The 17,769-nt window shown below is 32.4% G+C and overlaps 1 protein-coding gene and 1 pseudogene across 1 annotated transcript in view; both read left to right on the top strand.

Annotated features, from left to right (window-relative positions):
• CABCOCO1 (ciliary associated calcium binding coiled-coil 1) overlaps positions 1-17,769 on the top strand; it is a 155,885-nt gene that overhangs the window by 24,088 nt on the left and 114,028 nt on the right. The window contains exons 4-5 of the mRNA XM_049790629.1: positions 6,277-6,421; positions 11,644-11,716. Coding sequence (XP_049646586.1) covers positions 6,277-6,421; positions 11,644-11,716 — 218 coding nt within the window. The remainder of the gene's footprint in view (positions 1-6,276; positions 6,422-11,643; positions 11,717-17,769) is intronic.
• LOC125995198 (uncharacterized) lies at positions 6,429-6,514 on the top strand (annotated as a pseudogene).

The following is a 17,769-nucleotide window of genomic DNA, read 5'->3' as shown; positions in this document are numbered from 1 at the left end:
TTATAATATGTATCCATCCCCATAGAAATATATTTTTGAATATGTGGAAATCCACTTGACTCTAAAGGCCCTGTGAAGACCTCTGTTTGAAAATGAAATAGCCTGAGTGAGCAATAGTTAATCTTTGTTAATAGACCTGGGTCATTATTTCTATTTTCAAATAGAAACTTCAATTATATTACATCCTGATTAGTTCTCAGTCACCACAGTAGGGTTAGATAAGTAACTAATATAGGAAGAACATTAGATAAATACTCAAGTTCTTTGAAATCAAATTGCAAAATTCTAAACTGTCTTTGAGTCAATGAAAAACCCTCAACAAATATTAGAAAAGTAAATTAAAATAAAAGCATGAAGTTTTGTTGGTGCAATGAATCAATAGTAAATTAATGAATGCTTTGAAACAAAAATATCTAAAATTTATTATCAAGCAATTTTTAACCTTGTAGAAGTCAGTAACAAAAAAGTAAACATAAACCAGATGATAAAAAATGGAACCTAGAAATTATAAATTGAAAATTGAAAACCAACAGACAAAATTTAACAAAACCAAAATCTTTGAAAAATATCAGGTTGATGTCTATAAAGCAAAACTAACAAAAAATAGAAGGGACAGATTATCATCATCAGGAATAAAAAAGAAAGTGATGTTACAGAAGTAAATAATACTAACAGGATATTAGAATACTGTTCATATTTACATATTAGAAAACAGATGAAATGGATCAATTTCTAAATCCACAAGTTAACAAGTATAACTGAATATGAAATAGATAACCAGGATTGTCATTTAAATATTTAATTAATCAAATATTTTGCTAAAGTCCTGAAAAATATGCAGATCCAGCTCTTTTAAGTGATAGAAAATATATCAAATTAAATTCCAATTATATAATTTTTAATGTTATATTTCCAGAAATAGTAAAGGAGAGAATGCTTCACTTTTGAGGCTAGAAATATCTTCATACCAATATTTAGGAGAGATCAGGACGAGTAGTCATAGTCAAAAAAAGACTTTTCAAAGAGAAAAATTGGTTGTATTTTAAAATTTTGGCTATATATTGCACATTTCTAACAAATAGGTGAAGGGTATAGGTCAGGATAGAGCTCTTTGCTTTGTCTTGTGAAGTTCTAGTTACCCCAGAAATGCACAATACTACAATACCATACACACAGTTCTTATCTATAAGTCTTAAACGAAATGCATAATATTTATATGATGAGGGGAGCAGAGAGATAGAGCAGAGGGACAGGTGCTTCCCTTGTATACGGCTGACCTGGATTCTATCCCCAGCATTATATAAGGTCACAACTCACTTGAGTACCACCAGGAGTGATTCCTGCATGCAGAACAATAGTAGCTCCAGAGTATTGCCAGCTGTGTTCTCCATAATAATATATATTTACATATATTTACAAAATTGAATCTATAAAAACGTAATGAAAGATTTCCTAGGTAAGTTGAAATTATACTGTGTTTTTGAATTGGAAGACTAAATATGGTAAACAAAGAAACGTCAATTTTTCCCAAATTGCTCTCTAGTTTAATGCAATATCAGTACAAATCTAGAAAGATTTTTATCTAGATAGGGTCTGGAGTGACAGCATGGAGAGTCGACCCGAGTTTAATTCCTGGCATGCCTTATGGCCCCCACAATCACTCCTTCTGCCAGGAGTGAATTCTGAGTGCAGAGCCAGAAGTAACCCTTGAGCCCCACTGGGTGTGTCCCAAAAACAAACAACAAAAAAAGATTTTTTTATCTAGATATATCCATGCTTAGTTTATAGGAAAGGCTAACCCCCTAAATAGCTAACATGATTTAAAAATAAGAATGGAATTGTAAAAGTCATACCAACTATTTTTAAGACTTGCTCCAAAAGTTTTTGTTAATATGTCCAATACAGTATTAGTGAAGCAATAAAAATGTCATGAATGGACAGGAAAGAGATTTCTGATAAACAATTATGTCAAAAGAAAGTGCTCTGATTTTGAGTAGAAACACAAAAACAATTCAGTTGCAAAGGATAGTTATTTGTTTTTAATAGATGTGGAGCAACTGTGCATCTATACTGAAAAAATTATAATCCAACATATAAATTTAATATAATACAATTATCTCACACTGAATCACAATGATAAACTTAAAGTACAAATCTAAAATCTTTTCAAACAAATCATAGAAGAAATAGGAGAAAGTCTTTATTTATGAATGTCATGCAAAAATTTGTTAGAAGTAAACACTAAAGAGGAAGTGATTGATTGGACGTCAAATAATGTCAGACTTTGTTTTGTAAAAGTCACTATTAAAAAAAATTAAGTGACTAGAGGAATAAAGGGACATAAAAATGCTCACAAATTTCACATTCCAGATTCCAATTGGTATGTCTATCTTCAAAATTTTCCATTACATAGAACTGACCCCAAACTATTTTTATATACAAAATCACATTGTTGGTGTCAGTTCAAAAGTGAATTCTAAAACTTTGAATAGGCTCATCAACTACACACAAACCATGAAAGTATAAAAGTACATATATGGTACTTTTTTAAAAACAAAATTTTCCTGTCAGGAAAAAAAAATGTTCCCATACCTATAAACCTAACAAATTCATAATTATCACAGAAGAATGTAATCTTAGTCAAGTGTGCCAGGGGGAGAGTTAAATTATGTTTATGCAGAAACTGAGAGGTTGTAGAATCATAAACATGTAGGTAGCACTTCCTTCCTGCAATAAAATATATGTGTATACATATATGTATGTATATATATGTATATTATGTATATATATATATATATATATATATATGTTTGTTTTCGTTTTGAAGCCACATCCAGCGGGACTCGGGAGTTTCTCCTGGCTCTGCAGTTAGAAATCACTCCTGATAGGATTGAAGGACCATATGGGATACCAGGGTGTGAATCTGGATCTGTCTCATGTTGGCCACATGCAAGGCAAACACCCTACTTCTATGCTATTGCTCCAGATCCCAGTAATATCTTAATAGTAAAAGCATTTAAGATCCCACTCTGTGATGTTAACTGAAGTGTGGCTAACCACTATAAATAAAATCCTAACGTGAGAATTTCATTCTTACTGACCGTGTTTCATTTTTTTTCTTGTCTAAAGTGTTTATAAACTAGTACTGCATACAAGGCATTCTGCTAACAACCCATCTGGAATCAAGTTGCATCAAACTAGAATATTATGAAATGTGAGAAATGCACTGATTACCTTACCAATATTCATTCTGGGTTCTATCTTTTTCAGAGCCAGATCAAAGAGAACCCGTAGCACATTAAGTAGTAGGTTAGATGTGTGGCCTCTTTGTCAGTCTGTAAACTAGACTGATTTCCATGCCTCTGAAGTTAATATTAATAAAAAATCAGAAATATAATCTATGTATATAAAATTGAATCATTGTTCTCAAATAGGGAAATAATAATAATAATAATAATAATAAGGTAATGGAATTAATTTGTGCTAGCTTTCCAAATAAGATCTCACTTAATTCACTCACAAATTCATGAAGTGCCTCTCTTTTTTGTTCCAGTTTTTAAATCATCAAAAAATCAGATAGAGGGGCCGAAGAGATAGCACAGCTGTGTTTGCCTTGCAAGCACCCGATCAAGGACCTGAGGTGGTTGGTTCTAATCCTGGAGTCCCATATGATCCCCCATGCCTGCCAGGAGCTATTTCTGAGCAGATAGCCAGGAGTAACCCCTGAGCACCGCCGGGTGTGGCCCAAAAAACAAACAAACAAACAAACAAACAAACAAAAAATCAGAGTTTAAATAATTCTTTTTTATTTTTTTATTTTGTTTTGTTTTTGTTTTTGGCCAAACCTAGTGATGCTTTGGGGCCACTCCTGGTTCTGCACTCAGAAATTGCTCCTGGCTTGGGGGACCATCTGGGACGCCAGGGGATCCAATCGATGTCCGTCCTAGGTCAGCAAGGCAAATGCCTTACCACTGCGCCACTGCTCCAATCCAGAGTTTAAATAATTCTTAGAGTCACAGGAGTCAACTCCAGCAAGTCAAAGCACTTCTCCATGATTCAGCTTAGACTGGCATTAGACTGAATTCTAGAAAAATACTTTACTCATGAAATAGACTGCTTGCTATATTGGTCTCTTTAATTTACTCGAATTTTATGTGAATTTGTTATTTGGTCTTTGTAACAGCAAATAGTGCTGTTATTTTTTGTTTGTTTGTTTTTGAGAAAGGGCATTGTTTTCATTTACAGAAAAAGAAAATGAAAATGATAAAGAAAATGAAACTCAGATCACCTACCTAGTAAGCTAGTATCATATATGAAGTACTGTCCTAAACATTTCAACTAGTCTTAAGTCTAGATTGTTCTTTAATTACCCTAGATTTTTAAAGATAAATTTTATTTCTAATGGCCCTTAGTTAAGGTTACTCTTTCATATTTTAATCGCATCATTAAATGATTTTTAACAGAGCAGACTTTTCAGTTAAATAAGTAAAATTATAACTTTCCTAGTTTTAAAAGCCATTATCTATAGAAAGACATTAGACAGAAAAAAAATAAAGAGCCGTAAAGAACTAGTAATATTTCAGAATAAGGAAATAGTAGTACAAATGTATTTCTGTGCTTAATAAATATAATTTTATCTAGAAGCACAAGCATTTATCTAATGATTGTTTCCTCTGCATCTCTAATACCATTTTATTGATAAAAATTATTCCAATTTTGAATTACCTTTATCCAACATATTTTTCATTTCTGAACTTACGCCTACAGTATTCAAAGAACTTTATCATGGAAAAAGAAATTTACAATGGTAATTGAGTTTTACTTAGAACAACAAAGGACAGTCTAGCTTTTCAGCATTAATTCATGTATCTGACACACTATATAAAAGATAAGTTGAACCAAGTGTGTTCATTAAACTGATTTTTTTTATTGTTTTATTGATTCGTGCTTCTTTCAAATTCCTTTGGATAGAATAAAATGTAGGCTAAACAAATTGCAAATGAAATGAAATGCGTCTTAAGATTTTTAGATACTCTCCGTATATTAATAATTTGAAACACAGCTGCAATCTCTTAACTGAATCCAACACTGGGCCTCTGTTCTTATACTTCTTTTATGTTCTCCAGCTTGTCTCTAAATATATATATATATATATATATATATATATATATATATATATATATTCTCCATTAACAAGAGTTGGAAATATTGAGATTCGTTTAGTATTGGAGAGTAAGTTTCACACTATTCCATACAGTTCTCCCCCAGGGCCGTTTTTCAGGCTCCCATCTGGACTAACCTCCCCAAAGCACTAAATCTAACATTATTTATTCTCGGATAAAACAATCTGGACACTAGTTATCTGTATTCATTTTAGGATACAGTGTGTGTTTGTGCGTGTGTGTATGTGTGTGTTTGTGTGTGTGTGAGTATAGCCGACAAGCAGAAAAGAGAGAAAAAATGATAGTCTTCTGTACACTGATTAAAAATAAGTTAAACATAATCAACTAGAAAGATAAGATAAATAAAAATAAATTTATGTAGATATTGTTGTAGACGCTGTAAAAGTAAAGTTTAAGACTTTTGACATTTGTCTCACAAATTTTTCAACAGGGCAAATACCACAGTAGATAGTTTTGATTTGTAGGTTTGATGTTTAGTTGCAAGAAAATGAACTTGAACCATGACTTGCTTATTTTGAGAAAAATTGGTCAACTAATTCCACTGTTACCCTTTTCACTACCAGTTATACTTTTGAGAAATAGCTTACGTGACTTATAACTCTTACTGTTTTACATAAAAATTCACATTTCTGTCTTCTGTTGAAATTTTCCCACATGATAATAGTTGAAGCCAAATATTGACTGCCTCTTTATATTGACATTTTTAGCTTTGAGTTCAATAAGATTGTTTTCAAGTGACCAAATTTATTTTGTAGGACATATTCATTGGCTAATAAAGCTTGTATAATAGCTCATAGCCTTTTTTGATTATCACAAAATAATCCTTTTCATTTGAAAATAATATTTAGATTTGGAAATGTTTTAATCTAAAATGAAATAAATTATTTTATATAACTATACTAATTTATTTGTTGGCTATGTTATCTATTATTTTATCTAAAATGCAATTGTTAATTTACCAAATAATATTTTTAACATTTTTGTCTCACAGATTCTTCAAAATAAATTTTGATACACTAGTAATATCTTGGGTTTCTTTGTTTTCAAGTCACCTATCAAAATAATATTTAAGAATTCTTTAAATTTATTTTAGCACTTCATATGACCTTAGAAGAGAATATAAAATGGATTGGAGAAGTTATGGCTGAAATAGGACCATCTAATGAACAAAAAGATGAGGAATGGAATACCTTTGATGTAAAACAAGCCAATGCTATAATTGACTATATAAAAATCAGGTATGTTATCGCTCCTCGGCCTTTTGGCTAAGATCAAGTGTAGTAAAAATCATGTATGTTGCTTTTTTTAGTAACATTTATTTTTCACCTTATATCTTCAAGAAAATTCTATCAAGTTAGTTTTAAAAAAATCATAATTTATATAATTAATGCAATAATTTACTCAACTAATAGTTTCATAATATTCAGTTTTTTCCTTCCAGTAATTTAAAATAAGCACATGAAACTATTCATCTAACATTTCATTATTTATTGATTTATTTTTGGTTTTGGATCCACACCTGGCTCTGCTCAGGGCTTACTCCTGTATCTGATCACTCCTGGTAGGGTTTGGGAGACCATATGTGTTCTATCTGTGGATAGAACCCAGATGGCTCCACAAAAGGCAAATGCCTTATTTATTGTACTATTCTCTCCAGCCCCTAACATTTATTTTTAATAAAAGTTAATATTTGGCCTATATTTCATCTTTAATAATGATTTTTCTTGGAAGTTTATCTCTAAATTTGTTTTAATATGATTAGCATATTAATTGAAATTGATTACGGTAGACTATATTTTATAGGTAGTTTGACCCAACATCTAAATCTTACATATTAAGGGATAACATTCATTTTCATTTAAATGTTTGCTTTAAAGGCTTTATATTAGAAAGTAAGGAGATTTATGTATGTATATCCTAAAATTTATTATGCTCCCTGTAATATTTTATAAGATTAACCAATTAAATTCATTAGTTCTTTCTTATTATAAAATGATGGGATACAGGGAAAGTATTTTTATTACAGTGATTTTTCACGGGCAGATTAAGAAATCTGTCTTTTTTATAATGTCTATCACAAGGTCTGCATTAAAATCATTCATCTATCCCATGGAACAATTTTAGAATTTGCAAGTGTTTAAAATAAAAATTGGTAAGAATCCTTCATTTGTCTCACCAAAACTCCTTAAAGTATCTTCATTCCTTTACAACAATATATTGCAGGTTTCCTCAGACTTTAATATTAAAATTCCAAAAATATAAGGCACTGCATGATGTCCTAGGCACGCTCGTGATTTTGGTTGGCAATGATTCTGGTTGTAGTCTTGAAGCTTTTAAAACATTAATGCGTATAGGGTTGTAAAGTTTATATATTGGTTTCTGCCATTAATAATGGCATGTGGTATAATGTGTTTTATATAATTATGGCATTTGTCATGATGCAATTTTTTTAGTGCTAAAACAATCTCCATAAAGTGGAGCTTTTTAGAACCAGGGAGATAACTCAGCAGTCAGGGGTGCATGTTTTGTATGAATCCTCACCAGGTTTGAACCCTAACACCACTGGGTCTAGCTCCGGAAACCCCTCAGCACCAAACTGGTTTTTCAAAATGGTATCTGGTACCACTGAGCCTAGCATTGAACCACCTGATAATTGTGACTGAGTTTGGCCTCCAGCATCTCCCTAAATACTGTGAAAGCAAATGTCAGTGCTTCACTTTTTAAAAGCCACAGAATCTATCACTTGAAATAATGCATTGCCTTTATGAATGAATAAGGGAGGCAAAGAAATAGAAATATGAAAGAACCTTTCAGAAGAAGAAGAAAAGCAAAAGAAGAAGAAATCCAGAGAACCTTTCTGCCCATCAAGTTTTTCTGCCCATCAAGGTTTGGAAATCTCTGTGCAAAGATTTCACTGTACATTACCATTTCCACTTAGATTTGAACCCTTACATTTTTTCATAGCTGAGCTTTAACTATCTGAGGATTATAGTAGGAACTGGAACTATTAGTAAAACCCATACACCAGTGTCACCTAGATGTTCAAAAGTGGCGATTCTTTTCTTTTCTTGAATTTCCTTAACATTTTTATGAATGTAATACATAACAGTTTATTTCAGAAAATTGTTAATCTGGAAGAAAATGTCAGTTAGTTACCTTTAGATCTGAACAAAGATCACCCTACATAATCCAAATTTCTAATCTTACATATCCACCACAATAATCTAATGAACTAACCAAACCACTACTGTAGAAATAAGAAAATGAAATATCACACTTATTTTTATTTCATTAAGTCTTTATATTAAAAGACTTCTACACTTAAGCCTTCTTTTCATAGAAATTTAAACATTAATAAGACATTTGGAATTATACATAAATTTTATAAAGGAAAAATAGTTTTTCCACATCACCTTTTCAGAAAGCCTCATAAGTCCACTGATGAATGATGACAAATAATAAACTATTTTTATTTTAATGACTGTAAAGTTTTCTAAATATGAATTTAAGTTTTTCTTTTTTCTTTTTTTTATCTTTTTTTTTGTTTGTTTGTTTTTTTGGGCCACACCTGGTGATGCTCAGGGATTACTCCTGGCTATGCACTCAGAAATCGCTCCTGACTTGGGGGGACCATATGGGAAGCTGGGGGATCGAACCACCATCTGTCCTAGGTCAGCACATGCAAGGCAAATGCCCTATTGATTGTGTCACCGCTCCGGTCCTGATACTGTTTTCCTAACCAGTAAAAAACAAGAATCAATTTAGAGACACTTCAGAAAGTGAAACTTAACTAACAATAAAATAAAAATTTCATTTCGATAACAGAACTGAATTTCATTTATATGCTTAATACAGTCTCTGTATGTTGTCATAGATTGGAAATGCTTAATTACAAAAAAATTTAGGGATCAAGCCATAATAGAGTAAATAAGGCACTTGCCTTCCACTTGGTGGACCCAGGTTCAATCTAACACCCTGCTTGGTTCCCTGGGCACGCCTGAAGTGATTCCTGTGGTAGAACCAGGAGTAACCCCTGAGCAACACCAGATGTGACCCAACCTCAAAAAAAACTAACCCAAAATTCTTCTCATCATTGTCTTATTAATTAATTTTATATATTGCATCATTCATTCAATATAAACACAAATAGTACTGCAACTGTTAATAATGTCATTTGAATGTATATCTCACCCAGGTACGCTTACAACATTATGAATGCTGCTTATTCCCAGGGATTTGGCAAAAATATTATGCTTAGTTACTCAATATAAGAAAAACAACATGGCATGAATCTTTCACAACAGAGAATCACGCTACCTAGAATATAGTCAGATATTGTGACACATTTTCATACCAAGTAGTGTCCATTTGATTTAGGACTAAAACAAAATGTTTCATAAAATAGGGTGGGAACTGGAGGCCAATATTGGTGGTGACCTGCCCACCTTGGAAGTAAAAGTCCCTTTAAGTACCTGTCTACCCACTTGTTGTTTTATTTTGTTTGTTTGTTTTTGTTTTGTTTTGTTTTGTTTTGCTTTTTGGGTCACATCCGCTGATGCTCAGGTGTTACTCCTGGCTAAGAGCTTAGAAATCGCTCCTGGCTTGGGGGTGCCATATGGGACACCCGAGGATCGAACCGTGGTCCATCCTAGGTTAGCATGTGCAAGGCAAAAACTCCCTACCTCACTCTGGCCCCTGTCTACCCATTTCTTTTCACTCTGATCCTGGCTTTCCCCATCCAGCAAATTTGACCATCTATACAAAATATGCCTCTAATTTTCACCGTAGTAAAATGATTTGCCATTTTGGCTTGAGACAATATAATTTCTGTATGCAAAGAGGGAAATAAGGCTGAAAGATTACAAAACAGCAGAAAGAATTTATGAATTAATTTCTTCCTCTGAGATAATATGGTGGAAGGAAAAAATATGTACAACAACAAAGAAAAATTTCTGAAATACTCTACAGCCTAATCGTTTTTACTCAAAATTAGCTGTCAGTATAATATTATATTGTAATCTTAAGACTTACTTTATTTATATAAACAGTATACAGAATAGGTTGGATTTATTGTCTGTTGACTATCAAACCTCACTGATTTTAATGCATTTTTTAGCCAACAAATCAAAATGTCAGAAACTACGTTAATTTTGTGAATTTTGATGACTAGTTGGATTGTACAGGGTTTAGAAAATAAAGAAAATATATAACGGAGTCTGCATACCCATCACATTTTAATGGATTATGTTAGTAGTAAGATCAGCTGCTAATATAACTGAAAGAGACCCAGCTGCCTGAGGATTTTTTCATTGATTTCAAATGAATTGAAACTTTGATCTATTACAGCATTGAGGAGAAGCCATTATTATACATGGTCTGTAGCTACATTTTGCAAATGTTAATTTCTCAGTTATATCAAAATCAATTTTCTTAAACAGCAAAAGGCACCCGAGTGAAAGAGAAACCACTAAGACATTTTTTGTTCTTGAGCATTTTGCTCTATTATGAGCCTATTAATTTTCCAACCAGCAGGAAGAGTATTAGAAAAATTCAAATATTATCACAAACAGGATATGAGAAGTCAGCCCTTCAGTAAATTTTAAACTCTCAATAATATATTTCTTAGATATTTAAAATTACTAAAAACATTTGCTTTAAAAAAAAATACTATCCTATGGTGTCTTATAGATTTTCTATACTTATTTCCTAGCCCTCAGGGTAGAAACTAAAGTAATTATCTTTAATTCTTTTCTTTGATGTTATATCTAATATTCTACAAGGAAATAAGACATTTTCTAAATGTATTTCAGTTTGTTGTATTTCTGGTGTTATAAGAGATGAAATTAATTTTGAAACAGTTTGAGAATGTGAGGGAAATTGATATGATCAATTATAAATTTATTGTCACTCTTGCCAGATTTACAAGTTTGAGCAAAATATGAGAAATAATATGAATTTTCTATTATTTAGGACCATTACACTCATGAATTTTAATCTAGGAAAATTCAAAGTAAAAGAAGTTTTCCTGACCAGAGAAATAGTACAGTGGGCAGGGCATTTTCTTTGCATGCACCTGACCCAGTATAGAGCCCCAGCATTCCATATGATCCTCCAAGGCTGCTAGGAGTCATTTCTGAGCACAAAGCCAGGAGTAACCCCTGAAAGCTGTCAAGTGTGGCCCCAAAACACCCAAAAAGTTTTCCCTTATTGAAAGCATCCATTTGCCACAGATTAATTTAGTGATACTATTTTAGTTCTTAATATTTCAAGAATAAACCTTTAATTTTGTACCACTTCTAACAATCCTAGAATAAAAGTGACTTAGGCCATGCTTAATATTTAATGGGCTTAATGTTTTGAACTTGGTCAATTTAAACAACTTGCCTTTGATAAGCATTCTTACATTATTTTCTTTGGTAAAGTCAATTTATCAGAGGTGCACAATTCTTTTGTGTTTCAGTTTATTTCAACACTATAAGCTCTATGAGTTTCTGTTCTACTCTACCAGGGAAGAAATTGTGATAGGAACTGAGGTAAGTCATTTATCTAGATGGAAACAATTAAGCTGAATTACTTAATGCATGCTGATCAGCATCTGGATCTTTAACTGCTTCAAGCAACTTCTTGTCAAGATTAGTCAAGTGTTAATATAACCAACTAGTAGTTTGCAAAAAGGATAATTACATAAAGTATTGGATTAAGAAAATACGCTGTCTTTTGACATTAAAAGCATTGTTAATCAGATATACTTTATGTATTTATGGCTTATTTGACAAAGCGCCATTGGATAGGGCATGCATATCTTTATACAAATAAAATCAGGAAATGTGAGATAAATAAATTCAGTTAAATAGCTTCTAATTTCTCCTTTCTTTTCACTCTACTCATTGTTTAAGGACTAATCCGAATCCCACTTCCTCAGTGAAGCAAACACTCTTTAATTGCATTGTATCTCCAAAAATGGTTTAGACAAGTTCTTTAATCACATTCTATTATTTTATTTCTATCGGCATCTTTTGGCTAAATATCCGCTACTATATTTTATCAATAGCTGCATAAGTGTGTGCTGTATTTTAAGGTTTTTGGTTTCCTATAGACTAATATAATTAGTGAAACTCAACTATAATTTCCTCGAGGGCAAGGATTAAGTGTTGATTTTCTCTTGTAGCATATATAGCCATAAAGGGTAGAATGGACCCTCAATTAATAATACTAAATAAGTAATTCCATAACAGTTATACAGAAACTAGTCTACCTGCAGACACCTATACAGACCAGTAATTACTAGAAATGAATCCGTTTGGACAAAAGACCATTTTAAGAAATCTATCTGTGCTTACCAGCCTTGGAGGCTGCTATAACTTAGAAATAATAGAAATAGGAGTGACTATGGCCTGAAGTAAATAGTGAATAAGAGGTTGTTTATTTTTATAATTTCTCTGATAAAACCAATTTTGCTCTAAGTAATTAATCTGATTTATAGAATGATTTTTTAATCTGGAGTTTATAAATTGGTTATTTGTCCCTTTGCTACAGTCACCATTATGAACCTTCTTTGGATATTTATTCTAATGTCACTCTTTACAAACTGAAGGAAAGCAAAACAACCCTTTGTGTTTGAACTTTATTTTAAATTTCTTACTTGCAGTCTACTTATAACTTATATTAGGTATCACTTCATAAAATTTCACTGAAAATGTTTCTATTTCCAAATTACATCATAGAGTGTGAGGGTGTTGCAATAATTATCTATTTGGAGTAAAACTCATATATTTTAGAAAACTGGTAAAATAATAGCAGCATAAGCAGATACTTGTATTCATCAAGAAAAATGATAAATAACTCAATTTTCCCATTTTAATTGTAGAATCATGCCTTCTATTTTGTAAGGATATATTTAGATGACATTTCTGATGATGGGATGATAATATAGAGGATGGAGAAGAGATGGGCTCCTTTAGTTTCATTTGCTTTTGTGTTTTCTCTGGGAGTGACTAGAGCTTTAAAAAATATTTGAAGAAAAAAATTTGATTTTCAAGAATAAGACTTGAGTCAGCCATGAAGAGAATATTAGTCAGCAGCACTCTTCTGTTGATGATTGATATCAGAAATAACTAGTACTTGACTTAACAAATTGAAAAGAGGTTCAGTAACATTAATGTGGACCAAGGTCAACTCCCTGCTGAGACCAGATGGAGATTGGAGACCTGTGTTTGACTGACTCCTTGTTATAGCTTGGAAGTTGACAACAAAATTAGAATCATCTAAGTTATGGGGCTGGACACATAGCATAGCGGTTATGGCATTTGCCTTGAAGGTCCCAGACCCTGTTTCCATTCACTGACACCTCAAATTATCTTTTGAACATCACTTGGGTTCACTGCTGAGCTCAATAGTTCTGTAGTTTCTGAGAACTGCCAGATGTAGCCACAAAACTCAAAAAAACAATTAAAACCAATATTTATATGAGAGAGAGAGAGAGAGAGAGAGAGAGAGAGAGAGAGAGAGAGAGAGAGAGACTTACACAAGACCAGCCCACATCTAATCTTACAGGTTCTGCCAGGAATGATCCCTGAGCATAGAATTAGACTTAAGCACTGAACACAGCTCCCTATAGGCCATAGCAAAAGAAAAAAGGGGAAAAGAAATTAATCTAAACAGAGAAATAACTACACTGAGAACTATCCTAACAATGTGAATGAATGAGGGAAGTAGAAAGTCTGTCTAGAGTTAGAGTATAGGTGGGGTGGGGTGGGTAGGAGGGAGATTCGGGACATTGGTGATAGGAATGTTGCACTGGTGAAGGGGAGTGTTCTTTACATGACTGAAACCCAAATACAATTATATTTGTAATCGAGGTGTTTAAATAAAGATATTTTAAAAAAGAAAAAATAATAATTTAAACAATGCTAACAGCTTTCTTACTGCAAAATGCAGAATAAAATATTAAACCTTATTCTTGTTTGTTTAGGGGCCACACTTGGCTGTGCCCAGGGTTTAATTTTGGCTCTCAGCTCAAAAAACTACTCTAGGCAGGGCTTGGGGGACCAAATTATGTGCTGGGGATTGAACCTGGGTTAGCCACATGCAAAGCAAGTGTATACTATTATTCAAGAGCTAAGATAAAAATGTAAGGCATTTAGAGAGTATCTTAAAAATCTTGTGAAAATATATGTATGTGTTTGTTTTATTTAATCACCTTTTGTTTACAAGGTTATTTATGATTGGTTTCAAGCATACATTGTTTCAACATTGATTCTTCCATTAGTGTCCACTTCCATCCTCCAATGAGAAACATCCCCCAATCGCCCCCACCTACAAGTCTGCCTTTTCAAGAGGCAATTATAAAATATATGTGTGTATGAATGCTTTGCACTGTGGTTTAAAATATGTTGATGCTAGGTTTTCACACATTAAATTTTACCAACTTTTAGTATCACATATCGTCTTGGTTGAGTGTCTCCCATAGTTTTGGCCCCTTCCTATTCTAACCCCAATTCCCTGCATATGATATCTTTCCTACTGATATTCTGATATTCTTTGTTTCTATTCTCTTTGGGTATTCAGTATTCTACCATTATGTTTCTTTATATGACACATCTGAAAGAGATTATTCTGTGTCTTTCTCACTCTCTTCGATTTATCACTCAGCACGAACTCTTCTAGTTTCTCTATGTAGTTACAAATTGCATGAATTTATATATATTTTTTATAAATGAGTAATATTCCATTCTGTATGTATACCATCATTTCTTTGACCACCCATTTCTTTTTGGACACTTGTTTCCCTACTGTGGCTGCTGTGGATAGTGTTGCAAGATACATAGGTATTTCATTTTGTTTTTGGGACTCGGGAAAATATTGCAAATTTCTGAGATCATTCTTTATTTTTTTTTTTTTTTTTTTAGTTTTTGGGCCATATCCAGTGGCACTCAGGGGTTACTCCCACCTCTGTACTCAGATATCACGCCTGGCAGGCTCGGGGACAATATGGGTTGCCAGGAATTGAACCACAGTCCGTTCTGGATCTGCCGAAAGCCACTGTGCTATCTCTCCAATCCCTCTCATTATATTCATATAAGAAAGCTGTGGATTTTTGTGTATTAATTTTGTAAGCTGCCACTTTACAGTCTTTTTTCCTAGAACCTTTTTATTTGCAGATTCTTTAAGATTTTCTGAATACAATATTATGTCACCAGCAAATAGTAAGAGCTTGAGTTCTTCCTTTTCTCTCTGTGTGCCCTTAATATCTTTCTCTTACCAATAGCTATGATAAATACTTAAATACTCTATTGAATAGAAGTGGCAAGAGTGGACAACATTGTTTTGTGCCTGATGTTAGAGGGTAGGCTTTTTCCTCCTATAATACTTTCTGTGGCTATAGGTAAATGGATTTGACTATGCTTTGAGGGTTTTTTGAGGGAGGCCACATCCGGCAAGAGTCAGGGGTTACTCCTGTCTCTGCACTCAGAAATTAATCCTGGCAGGCTCATGGGACCACATGGAATACTGGGTATTGAATCCAGATTGGCAGTGTGCAGGGCAAATACCCTACCCGCTATGTTATCAATCTGGCCCTTGGTATTGACTATAATGAGGAATTCCGATTTTGCTAAAAATTTTATCTTGAATGGATTATGAATCTTGTCAAATACTTTCTCTGTGTCTATTGATATAATTGTTAATGTTTTACTGAAATGGCAATTTATAATGATTGGCATTTATCAATCACAAGTTAAACTTTGTTTTCACCCCTGAATTGAATCCCACTTGATAAATTCCACTTTGGGATGAGTTGTTGGATTTCTTTTGCAAGTATTTTGGTGAGAATCTTTGCATCTGTGTTCTTCAGGGATATTGCCCTATGATTCTTTATTATTTTGTAGTATATCTGTCTGATTTTGGTATCTGATTATTATGTCTGGGAATGTTTCTATTTCTTCAATTTCCTGAAAAACCTGAAAAAGATTGGAAGTAGAACTTATTTACGTATTTGAAAAGAACTCACTCGTGAACCTATCTGAGCCTACACTTTAAGGGGAGGATAGGGTTTTGATTACTATTTAGTTTTTGATTACTATTTATTATTTATAGTTATTTTATTATTGATAAACATTATTAAATATTAAATATTTTATTTATTTAATACAATATTATTTTAAATAAAATATTAATTTAAATATAAATAAAACAAATAAAATATAAAATATATTAAAATTAAGTTTATTTGATATTACTAAATATTAATGAAATATTATTGAAATAATAAATAATATTTATTATTTATTATTATTTATTACTATATAGTTTTTTAGTACTATTACTATTTACTTTTTTATAAAGTGAGAGGTCTGTTCCTGTCTTTCATATTTTCTAGACTTAACCCTGGAAGGTTATGGGAGTACAAGAATTTATTCATATCTTTCGAGGTCTCTCCTTTTATGATATAGAGTCCCAAAATAATCTTCTATAATCCTTTGAATTTCTGTAGTATATGTTGCACTTCTGGTTTCATTTTTGGTATACTGGATTTCTCTTTCTTTGCAAGTGTTGTTAGTGGTTTATAGATCTTGTATTTTATTTCAAATAACCAGCTCTTGGCTTCATTGTTAATTTGTATTGCTTTTGTGAAGTTTGGTTTATTAATTTCTGCTTTAAATTTTATTACTTCCTTCCTCTTGCCAGTTTTTGGCTTCCTTTGTTAGTCATTTTCAGTTTCTTGAGTTGTGTAGTCTATTTATGTAGGCCCTTTCTTCCTTTTGATGAATGCTTGATAGCTTGACCTTCACTTTATACTAATTTTGCTGTGTCCCACAAGTTGTGGTAGGTCATGTCCTCACTGATTTTTGTTTTCAGGAGTCTTTTGAGTTCCTTTTAGACTCACTGATTGTTCAGTAGCAAGCTATTTAATTTCCAAGTATTTGATCTGTTTCTCCATTTTTTTTGTTTGTGATGAACTTCTATATTAAGTTTCATGTTCTGAGAATATAGTTAGTATGATTTTATTCTCATGATTTTATGAAAGTGTGTTTTGTATACCAACTTGTGGTGTATCTTGGAGAATTTCTCATATGCATTGGAGAAGAATGTGTATTGGGCTTTGGCGGGATGAAAAGACTTCTTTTATATTTTAAACTTTTCTCTTCAATTTTTTCCTTCTACTTTACTGAGTTTTAATCTAGTTTAATTATTGAGAGGTGAAAAAGCGGTTTTGAAGTCTTCAACTACTATTGTGTTGCTACAAAACTAATAGCAGTCGTTTTAAGTCTTTTCTTGTTCCCATTACATATATAGTTAGTGTTATGAGTACTTCTTGATGTGCATTTTCTTTGATAATAATGATGAGCCTACACTAGTACTTATAACCCTTTTAAGCCTGAAGCATAAGCCATCTGTAATTCGTATAATCATCCCAATCTTTTTGAGGAAGTTATTTGCTTGAAAAATTGTCTTCCAGCCTTTGACTCTGAGTCTGTATTTATACTGAAATGTTCCTTACAGACAGAATAATTTTTAGTCAATTTTTGAATCCATCATGCCACTTTGTGTCTTTTAATTGGTTCATTTAACTCATTGACATCGAAAA

Source organism: Suncus etruscus, chromosome 17 (genome assembly GCF_024139225.1).
Source record: "Suncus etruscus isolate mSunEtr1 chromosome 17, mSunEtr1.pri.cur, whole genome shotgun sequence".
NCBI lineage: Eukaryota > Metazoa > Chordata > Mammalia > Eulipotyphla > Soricidae > Suncus > Suncus etruscus.
Note: the sequence above shows the minus strand (reverse complement) of the source record. Positions and strands in the feature narration are given on the sequence as shown.